The sequence below is a fragment of the Coregonus clupeaformis genome, chromosome 1 (assembly GCF_020615455.1).
Source record: "Coregonus clupeaformis isolate EN_2021a chromosome 1, ASM2061545v1, whole genome shotgun sequence".
Taxonomy (NCBI): domain Eukaryota; kingdom Metazoa; phylum Chordata; class Actinopteri; order Salmoniformes; family Salmonidae; genus Coregonus; species Coregonus clupeaformis.
In genome coordinates, this window is record NC_059192.1 from 83,109,912 (window position 1) to 83,130,058 (window position 20,147).

Here is a 20,147-nt window from a genome sequence, read left to right on the forward strand (position 1 = left end):
ATTTGTTTTGCCCATGTAAGCCTGAGTGGTTAATGGCTTGTCAACTATCTGAAATCAGCATGGCACAACCTTCAAGGGGTATTTACCTTTCATCCAAGCTGAAGGAATTCCTCTCTGATACATCTCAGTCAGAGAACACTAAGAGTTTTACAAATATCTTTGAAAGAATGCCCTGGTGGATTACTCCCACTCCTTCCACCTCTCTCTCTCTCTCTCTCTCTCTCTCTCTCTCTCTCTCTCTCTCTCTCTCTCTCTCTCTCTCTCTCTCTCTCTCTCTCTCTCTCTCTCTCTCTCTCTCTCTCTCTCTCTCTCTCTCTCTCTCTCTCTCTCTCTCTCTCTCTCTCTCTTTCTTTCTTTCTTTCTTTCTTTCTTTCTTTCCTCCCTCCCTCCCTCCCTCCCTCCCTCCCTCCCTCCCTCCCTCCCTCCCTCCCTCCCTCCCTTCCTTCCTTCCTTCCTTCCTTCCTTCCTTCCTTCCTTCCTTTTATTTTGATCATTAGGTCAGTTTTTGTGCATTTCTATATTTATAAATGTATTATTAATCGTATTTATTCGGTCTTCACGGCAACAGTACAAAGTACAAAGCCCGCAGATTGCTTACAGGAGATCAACAACGCTGCATTATTTAGAGGTCATTCATAATTGAGGATGGTTTAACAGTTGCTATAAGGGAGTTGAGACAGATCACTGCTTGGGTGATTCAGAGTGGATGGCTGCACACTATTTCTGTGATACAATAATGCTGTGCCCAGGTACTAAATGCAAATTCTCATGCACAGGGGGACCACAACACTGCTGTCACTTGGGAAATAATGACTTTGACGACCACCTAATTGGCAGCACCTGATGTGCTTATCAACCAGGCTCAGCACCTGGACAAGGTTGCTGCTGCCCCCTTGGGGAATGGAGTGTGGAAGTGGTAGTGAGCTGTAGTGTGCTATTTAAACTACCTAACTTATTCCCTAATAGTTGGGAAATACATATGGCCACAGCAGTCTCCCTGAGGGACTTCATTAACTCTTTATTGGGCCACTTATTCTCTATATAAAGTGGTTACATTCTTATGGGAAGCTGTACATGGGGATTTGCTTCCTTTAATCTACTGAGTATCCTGTTGCAGCCTTGAAGTGATATTACAGATATTCCTCTGCTGATTTTGTACGTTTGCCCACTGACAAAGACATGATCAGTCTATAATTTTAATGGTTTATTTGAACAGTGAGAGACAGAATAACAACAACAAAATCCAGAAAAACACATGTCAAAAATGTTATAAATTGATTTGCATTTTAATGAGGGAAATAAGTATTTGACCCCTCTGCAAAACATGACTTAGTACTTGGTGGCAAAACCCTTGTTGGCAATCACAGAGGTCAGACGTTTCTTGTAGTTGGCCACCAGGTTTGCACACATCTCAGGAGGGATTTTGTCCCACTCCTCTTTGCAGATCTTCTACATTTTACATTTACGTCATTTAGCAGACGCTCTTATCCAGAGCGACTTACAAATCAGTGCATTCACCTTATAGCCAGTGGGATAACCACTTTACAATATGTTTTTTTTTTTTTGTTTTTTGGGGTAGTGTTTCGAGGCTGACGTTTGGCAACTCGAACCTTCAGCTCCCTCCACAGATTTTCTATGGGATTACGGTCTGGAGACTGGCTAGACCACTCCGGGACCTTAATGGGCTACTTCTTGAGCCACTCCTTTGTTGCCTTGGCCATGTGTTTTGGGTCATTGTTATGCTGGAATGCCCATCCACTACCCATTTTCAATGCTCTGGCTGAGGGAAGGAGGTTCTCACCCAAGATTTGACGGTACATGGCCCCGTCCATCGTCCCTTTGATGCGGTGAAGTTGTCCTGTCCCCTTAGCAGAGAAACACCCTCAAAGCATAATGTTTCCACCTCCATGTTTGACGGTGGGGATGGTGTTCTTGGGGTCATAGGCAGCATTCCTCCTCCTCCAAACACGGCGAGTTGAGTTGATGCCAAAGAGCTCAATTTTGGTCTCATCTGACCACAGCACTTTCACCCAGTTCTCCTCTGAATCATTCAGATGTTCATTGGTAAACTTCAGACGGGCATGTATATGTGCTTTCTTGAGCAGGGGGACCTTGCGGGCGCTGCAGGATTTCAGTCCTTCACGGCGTAGTGTGTTACCAATTGTTTTCTTGGTGACTATGGTCCCAGCTGCCTTGAGATCATTGACAAGATCCTCCCGTGTAGTTCTGGGCTGATTCCTCACCGTTCTCATGATCATTGCAACTCCACGAGGTGAGATCCTGCATGGAGCCCCAGGCCGAGGGAGATTGACAGTTCTTTTGTGTTTCTTCCATTTGAGAATAATCTGACCAACTGTTGTCACCTTCTCACCAAGCTGCTTGGCGATGGTTTTGTAGCCCATTCCAGCCTTGTGTAGGTCTACAATCTTGTCCCTGACATCCTTGGAGAGCTCTTTGGTCTTGGCCATGGTGGAGAGTTTGGAATCAGATTGATTGATTGCTTCTGTGGACAGGTGTCTTTTATACAGGTAACAAACTGAGATTAGAAGCACTCCCTTTAAGAGTGTGCTCCTAATCTCAGCTCGTTGCCTGTATAAAAGACACCTGGGAGCCAGAAATCTTTCTGATTGACAGGGGGTCAAATACTTATTTCCCTCATTAAAATGCAAATCAATTCATAAAAAAATGTAAATGCTTTTTTCTGGATTTTTTTGTTGTTGTTCTGTCTCTCACTATTCAAATAAACCTACCATTAAAATTATAGACTGATCATTTCTTTGTCAGTGGGAAAACATACAAAATCAGCAGGGGATCAAATACTTTTTTCCCTCACTGTATGTCTACACAGAGATAATGCTGATTATTCTTATCAAGATGAATGATTACTGGAGTTCACTGCTCTTAAATGCTCAGCTATTGGCTTTTCTATGACTTGAGCTAATGAGTATGCGCTAAATCAACCCTAATTCTGTCATAAATACTCAAAGCTAGCACTGTAGCATAAGCCCTGGATATTCCCGCTGTAATCAAAAGCATTCATTGCTTTTTGAGATCGGCATTTGTGTACATTTGCCATTCATTTTCACATGGGGGAAGTGGAGAGCATATTTCCTCACAACTTATGTCACACTTTGACTGATCCCTCTTTGATTAATGCCCTCTGAAGATTCCCATGCTGCTGGGTCTCCCCTTCTGTAAACAAAGATGAAACTGCTTAAGCGCTATTGAGAGTATTTAAGCAGGCTGTGTGAGTGAATGCTCTGAAAGCTCTATTCATGTGAGTCGTGTGGTCATTTGTTATCATATGTCCCCGATGCCTCATTATTTATGGGATGGACTTGTTGTTCCCAATTAATGTAATTTGTTTTTAAAGCCAATATCTATCACTGTGTGTACACAGGCAGCCCAATTCTGATTTTCTTTTTTCAGTAATTGATCTTTTGACCAATCAGATCAGCTTTCAAAAAGATCTGATGTGAAAAGATCTGATGTGATTGGTCAAAAGACCAATTAGTAGAAAGAAGATCAGAATTGGGCTGCCTGTGTAAACGCAGCCTTTGAGAGTGAGGATCCCATTTCATTTATTGCATTTCTTCTAAAATGCCACTCCAAGTCATTGACAAAGGCTGATACATTTCCTTAAAAAGCTTTAACTAATTGGATCAAATCAATAGGTATTGGATTTTAATGTCTTGTTTCTGTTAGATTACAATTCCGTTGATCTGGTTGGTCAGCACCTGTAAAATATATTGTACTGAAGAAAGATTGGACTTATTATGGGAGTAGAGGAATTTCCTTTTATCCACAACCATAGCCAAGAGTAGTACTTTCATAGTTGCAAGTGATTTTAACCCTTTAGACCCCAATAGAATTCTAGAATGCTGCTGTAGATTACTGAGAATTTTCAAGATAAAGCACATTTTCTCACACATTTCAAACAAACAGACATACCTCAAAAACAAAGAAAAAAGGGCAATTACAAGTTAACTTAGTTTTAAAGACCACAACCTCTTCTTTAATATTCCACCACATTCATGTCAGTAGGAATAACATTCATTTTGTCTTCCATTGTGTAAAGACACTCACTATCAAAAACGTATTAACACTCAACACACCAAAAAACACTAGAGTATTTAAATTGTACTACATTTGACTAAATTATTCACTCAAGATGTACCAAGGATAATATATTATACTTATAAATATTATTTACATAGAAATATTTACACATTTATCCAAAATGTGACCAGAGGACAATATTCCAAAAGTATTTCAAAACCCACACAAAGTAGGCTATTTCATTGACAACGATTCTTACTTCTGTAACAATGTAAAAATTCAAACAACTATTCAGAGACTATTTCAAAATGTAGATAACCTCTCTCAATAAGATTTAGTACAGACCAGGCCTGACACTACTTTGACAATATTTCAGTAAATGCAAGAAGTATTAGATAGAGACAGATAAAGAGAGATGATACAAAACACAACAACTGTTCAGAGACAATTTTAAAAAGTACACAATTTCCCTAAAAGATTTGTAGGACAAATTCATATTTCACACTGTCACTTTAGTGTTTGCATTTAGCCTACAACATGTCATGGGACTTCTAGAAGCACGCCCCCATCCTGCAAAGTGGCACAGAACACATAGAGCACCCAAAGCAGGTTTCTACACATCTCCCACTCTTTGGCCTGCGTTCCACCCTGGATGCACACCACACACCCTCTCTTGCGCCCTTCAAACTTTACCTGCTTTCAAATTGTGAGTCCACACACCCTGGTGCCACACTCTTGGCTCCCCTCTTCCTGTCACTGTAGCCATATCACAAAGTGAATGCACAAGCTGCATTTTGAATGTCTTCAGGGACCAGCGCCTGCGGTTTCTGGGAAGGGGCCTTTGCAGGGTCCCCCACAGAATATACGCATTTATCATGGCAATGTTGAGCATCCCCCAAAACACATACTTCCACCATTTTCTGCCTGTGCGTCCAACATTGTAATAGCTCCTCAGTTTGTCAAGATGGTCAACCCCGCCCATATTCTTCTTGTAATCCATTACAAGCTCTGGAACAAATATAAGTCCTACCACTTTTAAATACAACTCCAAAACCGCTGCCACTGTCACTTTAGGCCCAGGCTGTGTGGTACCAGGGTGAATGGTGGGACTTGGGGAAGACACACTCCATGGAAACGTAGGCTCCCCTCTCAGGTGTGCTCTCCCTCTTCCCCTCCCTCTTCCTCCTCCTCTTCACACTCCTCTTCCTCTCTCCTTCCAATCTCCTCTCGCTCCACTTCACACTCCACATCTCTATCCCTCCAATCATCTCTAACAGACCAGCAACAAATAGGATACAATTGTGGTCAGGAACATAATCTCTCTCTCCCTCTCTCTTTTCTTTTCTCTCTATTTATTTTTCTCAACCATACACATCACAGAACACTATCTAGCTGCATTTGACACTAGCTAAGTAAGTAAAAGTTAAAGTTGCAAAAAATATATACTAAGTGCATTCAGAAGTATTCAGACCCTATCACTTTTTCCACATTTTGTTACGTTACAGCCTTATTCTAAAATGGATTAAATAAATTTTTCCCTCATCAATCTACATACAATACCCTATAATGACAAAGCAAAAACAGAAATACCTTATTTACATAAGTATTCAGACCCTTTGCTATGAGACTCGAAATTGAGCTCAGGTGCATCCTGTTTCCATTGATCATCCTTGAGTTGTTTCTACAACTTGATTGGAGTCTACCTGTGGTAAATTCAACTGATTGAACATGATTTGGAAAGGCACACACCTGTCTATATAAGGTCTCACAGTTGACAGTGCATGTCCGAGCAAAAACCAAGCCATGAGGTCGAAGGAATTGTCCGTAGAGCGCCAAGACAGGATTGTGTCGAGGCACAGAACTGGGGAAGGGTACCAAAAAATGTCTGCAGCATTGAAGGTCCCCAAGAACACAGTGGCCTCCATCATTCTTAAATGGAAGAAGTTTGGAACCACCAAGACTCTTCCTAGAGCTGGCCGCCCGGCCAAACCGAGCAATCGGGGGAGAAGGGCCTTGTCAGGGTTCCTCTGTGGAGATGGGAGAACCTTCCAGAAGGGTAGGTAACAACACATCTGCCACGCTGATCCTCAACACAGGGGCCCCTCAGGGGTGTGTGCTCTGTCCCCTCCTGTACTCCCTGTTCACCCATGATTGCATGGCCAGGCACGACTCCAACACCATCATTAAGTTTACCGATGACACAACAGTGGTAGGCCTGATCACCAACAACGATGAGACAGCCTATAGGGAGGAGGTCAGAGACCTGGCCATGTGTTGCCAGGATAACAACCTCTCCCTCAACGTGATCAAGACAAAGGAGATGATTGTGGACTACAGGAAAAAAAAGAGGACTGAGTAAGACCCCATTCTCATCGACGGGGCTGTAGTGGAGCAGGTTGAGAGCTTCAAGTTCCTTGGTGTCCACATCACCAACAAACTATCATGGTCCAAACACACCAAGACAGTTGTGAAGAGGGCACGACAAAGCCTATTCCCCCTCAGGAGACTGTAAAGATTTGGCATGGTCCTCAGATCCTCAAAAAGTTCTACAGCTGCACCATCGAGAGCATCCTGCCTGGTTGCATCACTGCCTGGTATGGCAACTGCTCGGCCTCCAACGGCAAGGCACTACAGAAGGTAGTGCGTACGGCCCAGTACATCACTGGGGCTAAGCTTCCTGCCATCCATGACCTCTATACCAGGCGGTGTCAGAGGAAGGCCCTAAAAATTGTCAAAGACTCCAGCCACCCTAGTCATAGACTGTTCTCTCTGCTACCGTACGGCAAGCGGTACCGGAGCGCCAAGTCTAGTCCAAAAGGCTTCTTAACAGCTTCTACCCCCTAAGCCATAAGACTCCTGAACAGCTAGTCACTTTAACTCTACCAACATGTACATATTACCTCAATTACCTCGACTAACCTGTTCCCCCGCACATTGACTCTGTACCGGTACCCCCTGTATATAGCCTCCCTGCTGTTCTTTTATTTTACTGATCTATTTTTTACTTAACACTTATTTTTTCTTAAAGCTGCATTGTTGGTTAAGGGCTTGTAAGTAATCATTTCACTGTTGTATTCGGCGCATGTGGCAAATACAATTTAAATTGATTTGAAGAACAACCATCACTGCAGCACTCCACCAATCAGGCCTTTATGGTAGAGTGGCCAGACGGAAGCCACTCCTCAGTAAAAGGCACATGACAGCCCGCTTGGAGTTTGCCAAAAGGCACCTAAAGACTCTCAGACCATGAGAAACAATATTTTCTGGTCTGATGAAACCAAGATTGAACTCTTTAGCCAGAATGGTGGTGGCAGCATCATGCTCTGGATATGTTTTTCATTGGCAGGGACTGGGAGACTAGTCAGGATTGTGGCAAAGATGAACGGAGCAAAGTACAGAGAGATCCTTGATGAAAACCTGCTCCAGATTGCTCAGGACCTCAGACTGGGGCGAAGGTTCACCTTCCAACAGGGCAACGACCCTAAGCACACAGCCAAGACAACGCAGGAATGGCTTTGGGACAAGTCTCTGAATGTCCATGAGTGGCCCAGCCAGAGCCCGGACATGAACCCGATCGGACATCTCTGGAGAGACCTGAATATAGTTGTGCAGCAATGCTCCCCATCCAACCTGACAGAGCTTGAGAGGATCTGCACAGAAGTATGTGATAAACTCCCTAAATACAGGTGTGCCAAACTTGTAGCGTCATACCCAAGAAGACTCGAGGTGGTAATCGCTGCCAAAGGTGCTTCAACAAAGTACTGAGTCAAGGGTCTGAATACTTATGTAAATGTGATATATATAGTTTTAAAAATATATATATTTGCAAAAACTACCCTACAGAGTGCTGCTGAGGCTACTGTAGACCTTCATTGCAAAACATTTACATTTACATTTACATTTACGTCATTTAGCAGACGCTCTTATCCAGAGCGACTTACAAATTGGTGCATTCACCCTATAGCCAGTGGGTTAACCACTTTACAATTATTATTATTTTATTTTTTTATTGAGGTGGGGGGGTAGAAGGATTACTTTATCCTATCCCAGGTATTCCTTAAAGAGGTGGGGTTTCAAATGTCTCCGGAAGGTGTTGAGTGACTCCGCTGTCCTGGCGTCGTGAGGGAGCTTGTTCCACCATTGGGGTGCCAGAGCAGCGAACAGTTTTGACTGGGCTGAGCGGGAACTATGCTTCCGCAGAGGAAGGGGAGCCAGCAGGCCAGAGGTGGATGAAAGCAATGCCCTCGTTTGGGTGTAGGGACTGATCAGAGCCTGAAGGTACAGAGGTGCCGTTCCCCTCACAGCTCCATAGGCAAGCACCATGGTCTTGTAACAGATGCGAGCTTCAACTGGAAGATTCAGCAGGGAGGAGAATGTGGCAAAGAGCTTCCTAGGGTTAGAGGCAGATGCTTGGAATTTAGAGTGGTAGAAAGTGGCCTTAGCAGCAGAAACAGATGAAGAAAATGTAGAGAGGAGGGAGTGAAAAGATGCCAGGTCGGCAGGGAGTTTAGTTTTCTTCCATTTCCGCTCCGCTGCCCGGAGCTCTGTTATGTTAGCTCGCAATGAGTCATCAAGCCACGGAGCTGGAGGGGAGGACCGAGCCGGCCGGGAGGATAGGGGACACAGAGAGTCAAAGGATGCAGAAAGGGAGGAGAGGAGGGTTGAGGAGGCAGAATCAGGAGATTGGAGGGAGAAGGATTGAGCAGAGGGAAGAGATGATAGGATGGAAGAGGAGAGAGTAGTGGGAGAGAGAGAGCGAAGGTTGCGGCGGCGCATTACCATCTGTGTAGGGGCAGAGTGAGTAGTGTTGGAGGAGAGCGAGAGAGAAAAGGATACAAAGTAGTGGTCGGAGACATGGAGGGGAGTTGCAGTGAGATTAGTAGAAGAGCAGCATCTAGTAAATATGAGGTCAAGCGTATTGCCTGCCTTGTGAGTAGGGGGGGACGGTGAGAGGGTGAGGTCAAAAGAGGAGAGGAGTGGAAAGAAGGAGGCAGAGAGAAATGAGTCAAATGTAGACGTAGGGAGGTTGAAATCCCCCAAAACAGTGAGGGGTGAGCCATCCTCAGGAAAGGAACTTATCAAGGCATCAAGCTCATTGATGAACTCTCCAAGGGAACCTGGAGGGCGATAGATGACAAGGATATTAAGCTTACATGGGCTAGTGACTGTGACAGCATGGAATTCAAATGAGGAGATAGACAGATGGGTTAGGGGAAAAATTGAGAATGTCCACTTGGGAGAGATGAGGATTCCTGTGCCACCACCCCTCTGACCAGATGCTCTCGGGGTATGCGAGAACACATGGTCAGACGAGGAGAGAGCAGTAGGAGTAGCAGTGTTTTCAGTGGTAGTCCATGTTTCCGTCAGCGCCAGGAAGTCGAGGGACTGGAGGGTAGCATAGGCTGGAATGAAGTCAGCCTTGTTGGCAGCAGAACGGCAGTTCCAGAGGCTGCCTGAGACCTGGAACTCCAGGTGTGTGGTGCGTGCAGGGACCACCAGGTTAGAGAGGCAGCAGCCACGCGGTGTGAGGCGTTTGTGTAGCCTGTGCGGAGAGAACAGGGATAGGCAGAGGCATAGTTGACAGGCTGTAGCAAAAGGCTACAATAATGCAGAGGAGATCGGAATGAAATGAACTAAACATCTGGGAAAGGAGAGAGTAGGACCTCCCTCACCAAAACTCCCAAATATAACGCCCAACTTCCACCTCAGAAACTATAATTGTTTCACTGAACCACCCGAATAAAACTCTCCCAACTTCCACTTTAGAAATTAGAATTGTTGTAAACTACAGCGGTTCAATGTTTCAAGGAATAGACTCAACTTACTTTATTCAGCTAGCTAACTATGACGCCATAGCTAACTAGCATGCTAGCATCCAATAACACACAGTTTAGCACCAATACTTGGTTACAACAAACTACCAATAGTGTGTTAACACACTAAACAGATAATTCGTGTCCGTGTCTAGTTCCTTTCATAACGCAGCAATAATTAAACGTTGGCTAGCTAGCACAAATATATTGTATTTAGCTGCTACAGTACAGCTAGCTGGTCGTGTTGGCTAGCTAGCAATGGCTGCTGTGTTGACTTTGTTTTGAAAAACGGCGGCGCTGCGAACAAATGTAGCTGGCTAAAGGATATTGTATTTAGTTGCTACCGTTGCTAATAGCTACTCGCCAGCTAGTCCAGGAGGTGAGTTAGCTAGCTAGCTAGCTTCGTGCTACACCCGGCACCGCCGAATACAATGCTAACCTACAATAATTACATACAATAACTACCCACAACAACCCACGATGCCTACCTACAATACCTAACTACAATCTAAATACATAGTTTAAGCCTTACTCGACAAAGCCCAAGCTATGTATAAAGCCAAACTTACCCGACGCCAGCTGTCTGGGTGGCAGACAAGAAGACATTGGTCTTCTGCAATCAGTAGCTGTAATTAAGTACAGTAGCTACTAACTACCTAACGTTAATGCCTCAGATAATGAGGTTAGAAAAACAGCTGAATGGTAGGTAGCTAGCTGGCTTAATTACAGGTACTCTTAAGCGTGAAATAACATTGGAAACAACTATCCACAGTTGTTAAAAGTTACCAGTAGCTACCCGCTAGCTAGCTAGCTTTATTGGTCCAGGTAGTGGGTTAGCTAGCCTCGTGCTAGCCTCGTGCTTCACCGGGCACCGCCGAATACAATACTTACCTACAATAATTACCTACAATAACCTACAATAACTACCTAAATAAACTACCTACAATACCTAACTACAATACCTACCTAACGTTAATGCCTCAGATAATGAGGTTAGAAAAACAGCTGAATGGTAGGTAGCTAGCTGGCTTAATTACAGGTACTCTTAAGCGTGAAATAACATTGGAAACAACTATCCACAGTTGTTAAAAGTTACCAGTAGCTACCCGCTAGCTAGCTAGCTTTATTGGTCCAGGTAGTGGGTTAGCTAGCCTTGTGCTAGCCTCGTGCTTCACCGGGCACCGCCGAATACAATACTTACCTACAATAATTACCTACAATAACCTACAATAACTACCTAAATAAACTAACTACAATACCTACCTACCTACAATCTAAATACATGGTTTAAGCTTTACTCAACACCATATAAGAAGCCAAGCTTACCTCCTGCTAGAGAAAACACAACCCCTCCCGACAACCTCTCCCGAGGTGTGTTTTAATCAATTATTTGGTGATGTGAATATATTTTGTTTTATATGAAAAGGATAACTCTTTTAATGTTTCAAAAGTTTTATTTTTATGAAATTCACTGAGGAGGATGGTCCTCCCCTTCCTCCTCTGAGGAGCCTCCACTGATCCATACAGTGGGGGAAAAAAAGTATTTAGTCAGCCACCAATTGTGCAAGTTCTCACTCTTAAAAAGATGAGAGAGGCCTGTAATTTTCATCATAGGTACACGTCAACTATGACAGACAAAATGAGGAAAGAAAATCCAGAAAATCACATTGTAGGATTTATAATGAATTTATTTGCAAATTATGGTGGAAAATAAGTATTTGGTCAATAACAAAAGTTTCTCAATACTTTGTTATATACCCTTTGTTGGCAATGACACAGGTCAAACATTTTCTGTAAGTCTTCACAAGGTTTTCACACACTGTTGCTGGTATTTTGGCCCATTCCTCCATGCAGATCTCCTCTAGAGCAGTGATGTTTTGGGGCTGTCGCTGGGCAACACAGACTTTCAACTCCCTCCAAAGATTTTCTATGGGGTTGAGATCTGGAGACTGGCTAGGCCACTCCAGGACCTTGAAATGCTTCTTATGAAGCCACTCCTTCGTTGCCCGGGCGGTGTGTTTGGGATCATTGTCATGCTGAAAGACCCAGCCACGTTTCATCTTCAATGCCCTTGCTGATGGAAGGAGGTTTTCACTCAAAATCTCACGATACATGGCCCCATTCATTCTTTCCTTTACACGGATCAGTCGTCCTGGTCCCTTTGCAGAAAAAACAGGCCCAAAGCATGATGTTTCCACCCCCATGCTTCACAGTAGGTATGGTGTTCTTTGGATGCAACTCAGCATTCTTTGTCCTCCAAACACGACGAGTTGAGTTTTTACCAAAAAGTTATATTTTGGTTTCATCTGACCATATGACATTCTCCCAATCCTCTTCTGGATCATCCAAATGCACTCTAGCAAACTTCAGACGGGCCTGGACATGTACTGGCTTAAGCAGGGGGGGACACGTCTGGCACTGCAGGATTTGAGTCCCTGGCGGCGTAGTGTGTTACTGATGGTAGGCTTTGTTACTTTGGTCCCAGCTCTCTGCAGGTCATTCACTAGTCCCCCCGTGTGGTTCTGGGATTTTTGCTCACCGTTCTTGTGATCATTTTGACCCCACGGGGTGAGATCTTGCGTGGAGCCCCAGATCGAGGGAGATTATCAGTGGTCTTGTATGTCTTCCATTTCCTAATAATTGCTCCCACAGTTGATTTCTTCAAACCAAGCTGCTTACCTATTGCAGATTCAGTCTTCCCAGCCTGGTGCAGGTCTACAATTTTGTTTCTGGTGTCCTTTGACAGCTCTTTGGTCTTGGCCATAGTGGAGTTTGGAGTGTGACTGTTTGAGGTTGTGGACAGGTGTCTTTTATACTGATAACAAGTTCAAACAGGTGCCATTAATACAGGTAACGAGTGGAGGACAGAGGAGCCTCTTAAAGAAGAAGTTACAGGTCTGTGAGAGCCAGAAATCTTGCTTGTTTGTAGGTGACCAAATACTTATTTTCCACCATAATTTGCAAATAAATTCATTAAAAATCCTACAATGTGATTTTCTGGAGAAAAAAATTCTCAATTTGTCTGTCATAGTTGACGTGTACCTATGATGAAAATTACAGGCCTCTCTCATCTTTTTAAGTGGGAGAACTTGCACAATTGGTGGCTGACTAAATACTTTTTTTCCCCACTGTATACTCTCTTCCTAATAATCACCTCTTAGGGGATTCCATAATAAATTGTGTGATACAGTTACACGCCTCCCATTCCACTCTCTCTCTCTCTCGCTCTCTCTCTCTCTCTCTCCCTCTCTCTCTCGCCTCCAATCAACTCTCGCTTTCTTGCCTGACAGACTAACTACAGAGTTCGCCAATGTTAGCTGATTAGTTACGAAGCTTGGACAGTTTCCAAATTAATTGCATTGGTAGAAACAGGACAAAACAAACAACTTGTTAGCTGGCTATGTAAACACATATCCAACTCAATATCATATGAGCGCCACTGCACAGGCATCTACCCTATCACGACAGCTAAGCTGTCAAATAATAGGAAAACAAGGCAATGTATAGCCTATGAATATCTGCACCTAGCAAACATGAAAACCATAACCTAAACCTAACAGAAAGACACAAATTACTCTAACCTTCATTTCAGTGGCTAGTTAGCTGGTTGTCTGTATGGGTTGCTAGTGAAAGTGACAGCTGAAGTTGACGCTTTGTGAGCGCAGCCTAAATTTACCGCTACACACAAGTTTTCTTGCCTGACCGACTAACTAGTTAGCTAGCTAGCTATAGCAAGCAGCTTGGGCCATTTCCATATGAATAACATCGGAAAACACAAGACAAAACAACCAACAGCTGAACACTGCAGCTATTTCCATGAGACAGATAGCAATCATTCGAGCTCCACCGCTGATGTGCTCACCTGTACCAACCAAGTGATTATGACAGGACTTGCTAATCTGAGAGCTATTCCCCAAATTTCACCCATCAAACATCGACAACACCAAATATATATCTGCTGTTTACTTATTTCACTCACCTCGACATCATTGCTTTCAAAGTGCAAGGACTTGTCAGATACAATGGCGCCGGAGGAGATGGCTGCCGTTTTACGGGCTCCTAACCAGTTGTGCTAGCTACATTGTTGGTTAAGGGCTTGTAAGTAAGCTTTTCACAGTAAGGTCTACACCTGTTGTATTCGGCACATATGACAAATACAATTGTATTTAATTTGTCCGAATCCGTATCACCAACCAACATATATACAGCCTCTTTCACAGTGAAAAGTCGTGTCCGCTTCGGCATCGTCATTTTGAGTAATGAAGTGAAAAAAACATTGAAAAGTCAAATGACAGCATACCCTGTTTCCGGTTTCTGGTTGATGACAACAGCCACATGATTACGACAACTGGTTGTTTGCAAGTTAATTTTGCGATATTGACACAGATATTATTGTTAGAAAAACAAGGCAGTTCGCGGCCGCTATAGTACTTTAAAGAAAGGCCGTCGACGGTCGCTATGGGTTCTAAAGCGTCTATGATAACAACGGGCGGCAGGTAGCTTAGTGGGTAAGAGCGTTGTGCCAGTAACCGAAAGGTCGCTGGTTCTAATTCCCGAGCCGACTAGGTGAAAAATCTGTTGATGTGCCCTTAAGCAAGGCACTTAACCCTAATTGCTCATGTAAGTCGCTCTGGATAAGAGTGTCTGCTAAATGACTAAAATGTAAATGTAATGAATTTTTGATTTATTTATCTTAAAGTATTTTCCAGATGTTTTTTTCATGTTTATCTATTGATGTTTTTTCAGCGGTTTCCTGTGGGAATCCAGGTACTCCTGCCTACGGGAAGATTGTCTTCAGTGATGGAATACTGTTTTCAAGCTCCGTCGCATATGCCTGCTGGGAAGGATATAAGACCTCAGGCCTCACCACTCGTCACTGCACCACCAATGGCACCTGGACCGGCTCGGCCCCAGACTGCACAGGTACTGTATTCAGTGGCGATTTTAGCATGTAAATCTTGTTTGGGCAAAAATATATATATATTTATGCATGCCAGCAAAGCCACTTCACTTCACAACACAACACTAAACAATACATTCATTGCACTGTAATGGTGACAAATTATGCCCATAAACTGTTAGGGCCTACATAAAGCTGTCCCAACAGCAGAGCTTTCTTTTCAGCACAATGGAGTGAATCCTTACCACCGCTACACCTGGCTATCAGCGGAGCCTTGTCTGGCAGCGAAACAGTTAATTCAGCCTCATTTACTGCCTTTTAAAAAAACATAGCTGATATGGCTGACTTGCTTAAACAAATGTGATTTCTACTGACATTTGAGATGTACAAACTGTGGCATAAGGGAACGACGAGCAGCTAAGAGGCAATCCGCAATTTCGATTAAGACATTAATGAGCAAGCTAGGACGGACGTAGTCAATATAACTATTTGTTCAGCACTTTTGAAATCTACAGCGACAGAATTCAGAACGTGGATCGTTCTTACAGTATTCTCACTGTACACCAAGTCAGAACCATATGATAAATAAAGGGGACATATAAGCAGACAATGAAAGCTCTTACAATATTCAATGATTATATTTCTCTAAAACAGGCTACATGTGCACCATCAAGTCAGAACAGTAGGCTAAGTTATGAGGGAGGAAAGGGACCAAATTATTAGGGTGAGACACATGGGCTACTAACAGCTTACTACACAACATTTACTTAGTATTACTTTCTTGGCTACAGTATACATATCTCCCTGGCATATTACATCATTTATGCAGCAGCATACAATACATTTTTGGACTCACCTTGTTGTGCTCACTTGAACAGGAAGGTGGCACGGCGGTCCTTCTTGTGGGCCGAAATCCCGACTTGGAATTCCGAGTTGGATGACCGTTCAAAATTATTTTCCATATTTTCCCTGTCAGAGCTAGTTTTATTCGAATTCCCAGTTGTCTTGAACTCACTGATTTCCCAGTTCCGAGTTTCCAGTTGTTTTGAATGCGGCAGAATTCATGCTGGATTGACAGCATGGCCAATGTATTCAAACTTTTCTGGCACATGGCATTACCCCCTTTTTCGTGATATCCAATTGGTAGTTACGATATTGTCTCGTCACTGCAACTCCCCTCCGGATTTAGCGAATGTCGAGAGCCAAGCCGCACTGCTTCTTGACACACTGCTCGCTTAACCCGGAAGCCAGCCGCACCAATGTGTCGGCGGAAACACTGTCGAACTGACGACTGAAGTCAGCTTGCAGGCGCCCGGTCCGCCACAAGGAGTCGCTAGAGCACGATCGATGAGACAAGGACATCCCGGCCGGCCAAACCCTCCCCTAACCCGGATGACGCTGAGCCAATTGTGCGCCGCCTGATGTATCTCCCGGTCATAGCCGGCTGTGACACAGCCTGGGATCGAACCCGTGGCTGCAGTGGCCCCGGGTCCTTGGATGAGCACAGATACGTTTTATCTATAATTTCTCTTCATATGACAAGGATTGAAAAGGATTTGCCAGTAGATTGCCGACTTGATGCATGATGATGACTGCTTGTCTAGCTTGCTAGTTAAGATTTTGAAAGGATGATGTTGACATGATCAGTCCAATCAAAGCTACAGTAGATATAACCTGATTTGATGTCATTTTATCTGTGGCCAATGACCTTGAGCCTTCTTGGATGGGCATTTCTAATGTAAGTCTATGGCAGCACCCAAGGGGCATGAATTTTCAAGCTCTACCTGTAGATTTTGCTCAATTTTTTCCGCTGGCTGTCCCACCACCACAGAAAGCACTGAGCTAGGCTGAATCACCTGCATTTTGGAGCTGCCTTACTCAAGAAAGCAAAAAAGAGACCATGTTTGTATGCAACTTTATTAACTCAAATTTTTTGTACAAAAAAACAGGCCACCATACAAAAACAGGCCACTTTATTATTATTATTATTATTTATTTTTTGCTAAACAGGTGGGGCTCTGCCCTGAATGACGCGTCGCCACTTACTGTACTATAGGAGTTTTACAGTGGACTCGTCTAACACACATCTTGTATTCAACCTAGACCATGAGACGTGGCCACAATACACCTAATCCTACATGCCACGCTATGCTTTTGATTACGCTTATACAGTACTGTCTGTATGAATATTTGACCCATTCAACAGTGATCAGCTGTGGAGATCCAGGTCCTGTTGCCAATGGGATTTACATAGGGAATGAGTTTACCTTCAACAAGACTGTTCAGTTTCACTGTAACCCAGGCCACGTCATGGATACTGTCGGTACTTCTGTGCTCCTCTGCACCAAGGATGGGTCTTGGAACCAAACCAAGCCTAACTGTAAAGGTAATTCAACTTTGGTTATGACTCAATAATACTTGTCGTTGGCATACAAAGAAACAAACATTTCTACTTTCATTTCTTTACTGAGGGCTGAGATAAGAAGGCACAACCAGAGAAATATACTACAGATATCACAACAACACTCCAGAATTTCAAGCACTCAGAGATCAAAGGATTCCAAAAGTTTTTTTATCCTGTTTGGAGTAGTTTCTCTACCTTTTTGGCACAGCAAGCAAAATTATTGACTTGCACAGACTGAAGGGATGTTATCCATGAAATGTGTAAGCTCTGTGCTATCAGATGTCAGACTTCAAACGCGTGGAGAAAACAATGTATCCAGTTAGTGGTGCAATGCAGGCAAGCATAGAGCAGGGAAGTCTCCTCCTGAGCAGATTGACAGGCAGAGAGTGAATGTGTGAACTTCACATATAATTTCCCAGAGTAGTACTTTAGCAGAGCAATTGCAATCCTGTGGGTGAATACTGTTTAATATGCCAGAAGTTCCTGTTTTTACAATTTCTTTTAGAATTGTTATATTTTATCGTCTCAACGGGTGTGTTAAGAAATGATAGTTCATGCAATATCCTGCATATAATCGAAAACATTTACACTTCCCATAACGGATATGTATTGTAATTAAAGGGACGTCTACTTCCCAATTAACTATATTACTTGCCATTAATAGGCAAATGAAAACACTTTCTCCCTGTTGGAGAACGGATATGATAATCAAATAGGATATGAACCAGGATAAATTATCCATTCCCTTCTAGTACATCAATAGATATGTTTAGACAATTGAGGCGTTTTGAGTTAACATACAGTACTTATTCGCTCAAACTAATGATATTGTTTTGTCCCCACATCAGTGATCATGTGCGGCCATCCTCCGGCTGTTCGCAATGGGAAGGTTGAGGGGTCAGACTTGCAGTGGGGCTCCAGTGTCACCTACAGCTGCTTCGATGGGTACCAGTTATCCACCCCTGGAATCGTCTCATGTGAGGGGAACGGCACATGGCGAGGGGAGATCCCTCAATGTCTTCGTAAGTTGAAATTCAAGTTATTTTAAGACTGAACCGGAGCACTTGATCTAAACTTTAGTGCAATGGCAGTGTGATCAAAGCTTAGCTGTTTGCCTATTGCTAGACACATCAAACTAATGAAAGCGGTGCCTTTCAAAATAAATGTGCACACCTGCCCTACTTATCCTTCCTATAGCCCTGTTAAAGTTGTGCTGCTGGGGGGTGCATGACCAGACTAAACCCTCTGTGAAATGTCAGATTTGACAGATTGGGAAACTGTTGTGACAGATCCAAAAAGAGCGTCAACATTTTCTAAATTGATCCCTCAAGTATCCGCAGCTAGGTCTGCCCATAACATGAGCATTACAAGGTACATGGACGGAGTCTACTGCTGCAGCCTGCAAGCCCTTGATCATCTTGACACGCTGTCAGAAGTAGTGCCAGAATGTTCCGAAATTCCATGCATGTAGTGGGTTTTCATCTAAAGCCTGCAGGAGAGCACACTCTGCTGCAGGCTTTAGATGCTGTTGGTCTGAAACAGGTCTGAGTGACTTCTGCCGCTAAACTCTTTGTGGAACATTTAAGTGAGGCATTTCGCAAACATGAAGGACCTATTATGAAAAAGCAACTTGAAACCATTGTATTATCCATTATAAAGAGCAGGACTAGTTCACACACTTTTTACATTCACCTATATCAGCGGTTCCCAAACTTTTTCACTCACGCCCCCCTTCCAGCATTGGGGAACATCACACCCCTCTTGTTGGCGGAGACAAAATTTTGCAGGTTTTAAACTTATTTCCTGCAATTCTACACATTTTGTCATGGGGTGCAGATAACATGTTTCAGTTTTAAAGCTCATTCTCTTGCAATTCTATACATTTTTCCATGCCTAATGTGTATTCATGTGATATTTGAGTGACTCAAACATTACAACAAAATCTATGGGCTAAAAAACCAAGCTAAAAAACATTAGCTTACATGGGCTGATCTGGACATTTCTGACAGGTTATAATTACAGTGCATTCGGAAAGTATTCAGACCCCTTGACTTTTTCCACATTTTGTTAGGTTACAGCCTTATTCTAACATTTATTAAATTTGTTTTTTCCCCCTCATCAATCTACACACAATACCCCATAATGACAAAGCAAAAACATGTTTTTAGAAAAACTGAAATATACATTTACATAAGTATTTAGACCCTTTACTCAGTACTTTGTTGAAGCACCTTCGGCAGCGATTACAGCCTCGAGTCTTCTTGGTTATGACGCTACAAGCTTGGCACACCTGTATTTGGGGAGTTTCTCCCATTCTTCTTTGCAGATCTTCTCAAGTTCTGTCAGGTTGGATGGGGAGTGTTGCTCACAGCTATTTTCAGGTCTCTCCAGAGATGTTCGATCCGGTTCAAGTCTGAGCTCTGGCTGGGCCACTCAAGGACATTCAGAGACTTGTCCCGAAGCCACTCCTGCATTGTCTTGGCTGTGTGCTTAGGGTCGTTGTCCTGTTGGAAGGTGAACCTTTGCCCCAGTCTGAGGTCCTGAGCGCTTTGGAGCAGGTTTTCATCAAGGATCTCTCTGTATTTGCTCCGTTCATCTTTGCCTCGATCCTGACTAGTCTCCCAGTCCCTGCCGCTGATAACATCCCCACAGCATGATGCTGCCACCACCATGCTTCTCCGGATGTGACGATTGGCATTAAGGCCAAATAGTTCAATCTTGGTTTCATCAGACCAGAGAATCTTGTTTCTCATAGTCTGAGAGTCTTTAGGTGCCTTTTGGCAAACTCCAAGTGGGCTGTCATGTGCCTTTTACTGAGGAGTGGCTTCCGTCTGGCCACTCTACCATAAAGGCCTGATAGGTGGAGTGCCGCAGAGATGGTTGTCCTTCTGGAAGGTTCTCCCATCTCCACAGAGGAACTCTGGAGCTCTGTCAGAGTGACCATCGGGTTCTGGGTCACCTCCCTGACCAA

The 20,147-nt window shown here is 43.6% G+C and overlaps 1 protein-coding gene across 1 annotated transcript in view; it reads left to right on the forward strand.

Moving 5' to 3' along the window:
* The window catches only part of LOC121575262 (CUB and sushi domain-containing protein 1-like), a 190,404-nt gene that overhangs the window by 157,935 nt on the left and 12,322 nt on the right, over positions 1–20,147 (forward strand). The window contains exons 51-53 of the mRNA XM_041888234.2: positions 14,619–14,795; positions 16,979–17,158; positions 18,025–18,198. Of these exons, the coding sequence (XP_041744168.2) occupies positions 14,619–14,795; positions 16,979–17,158; positions 18,025–18,198 (531 nt within the window). The remainder of the gene's footprint in view (positions 1–14,618; positions 14,796–16,978; positions 17,159–18,024; positions 18,199–20,147) is intronic.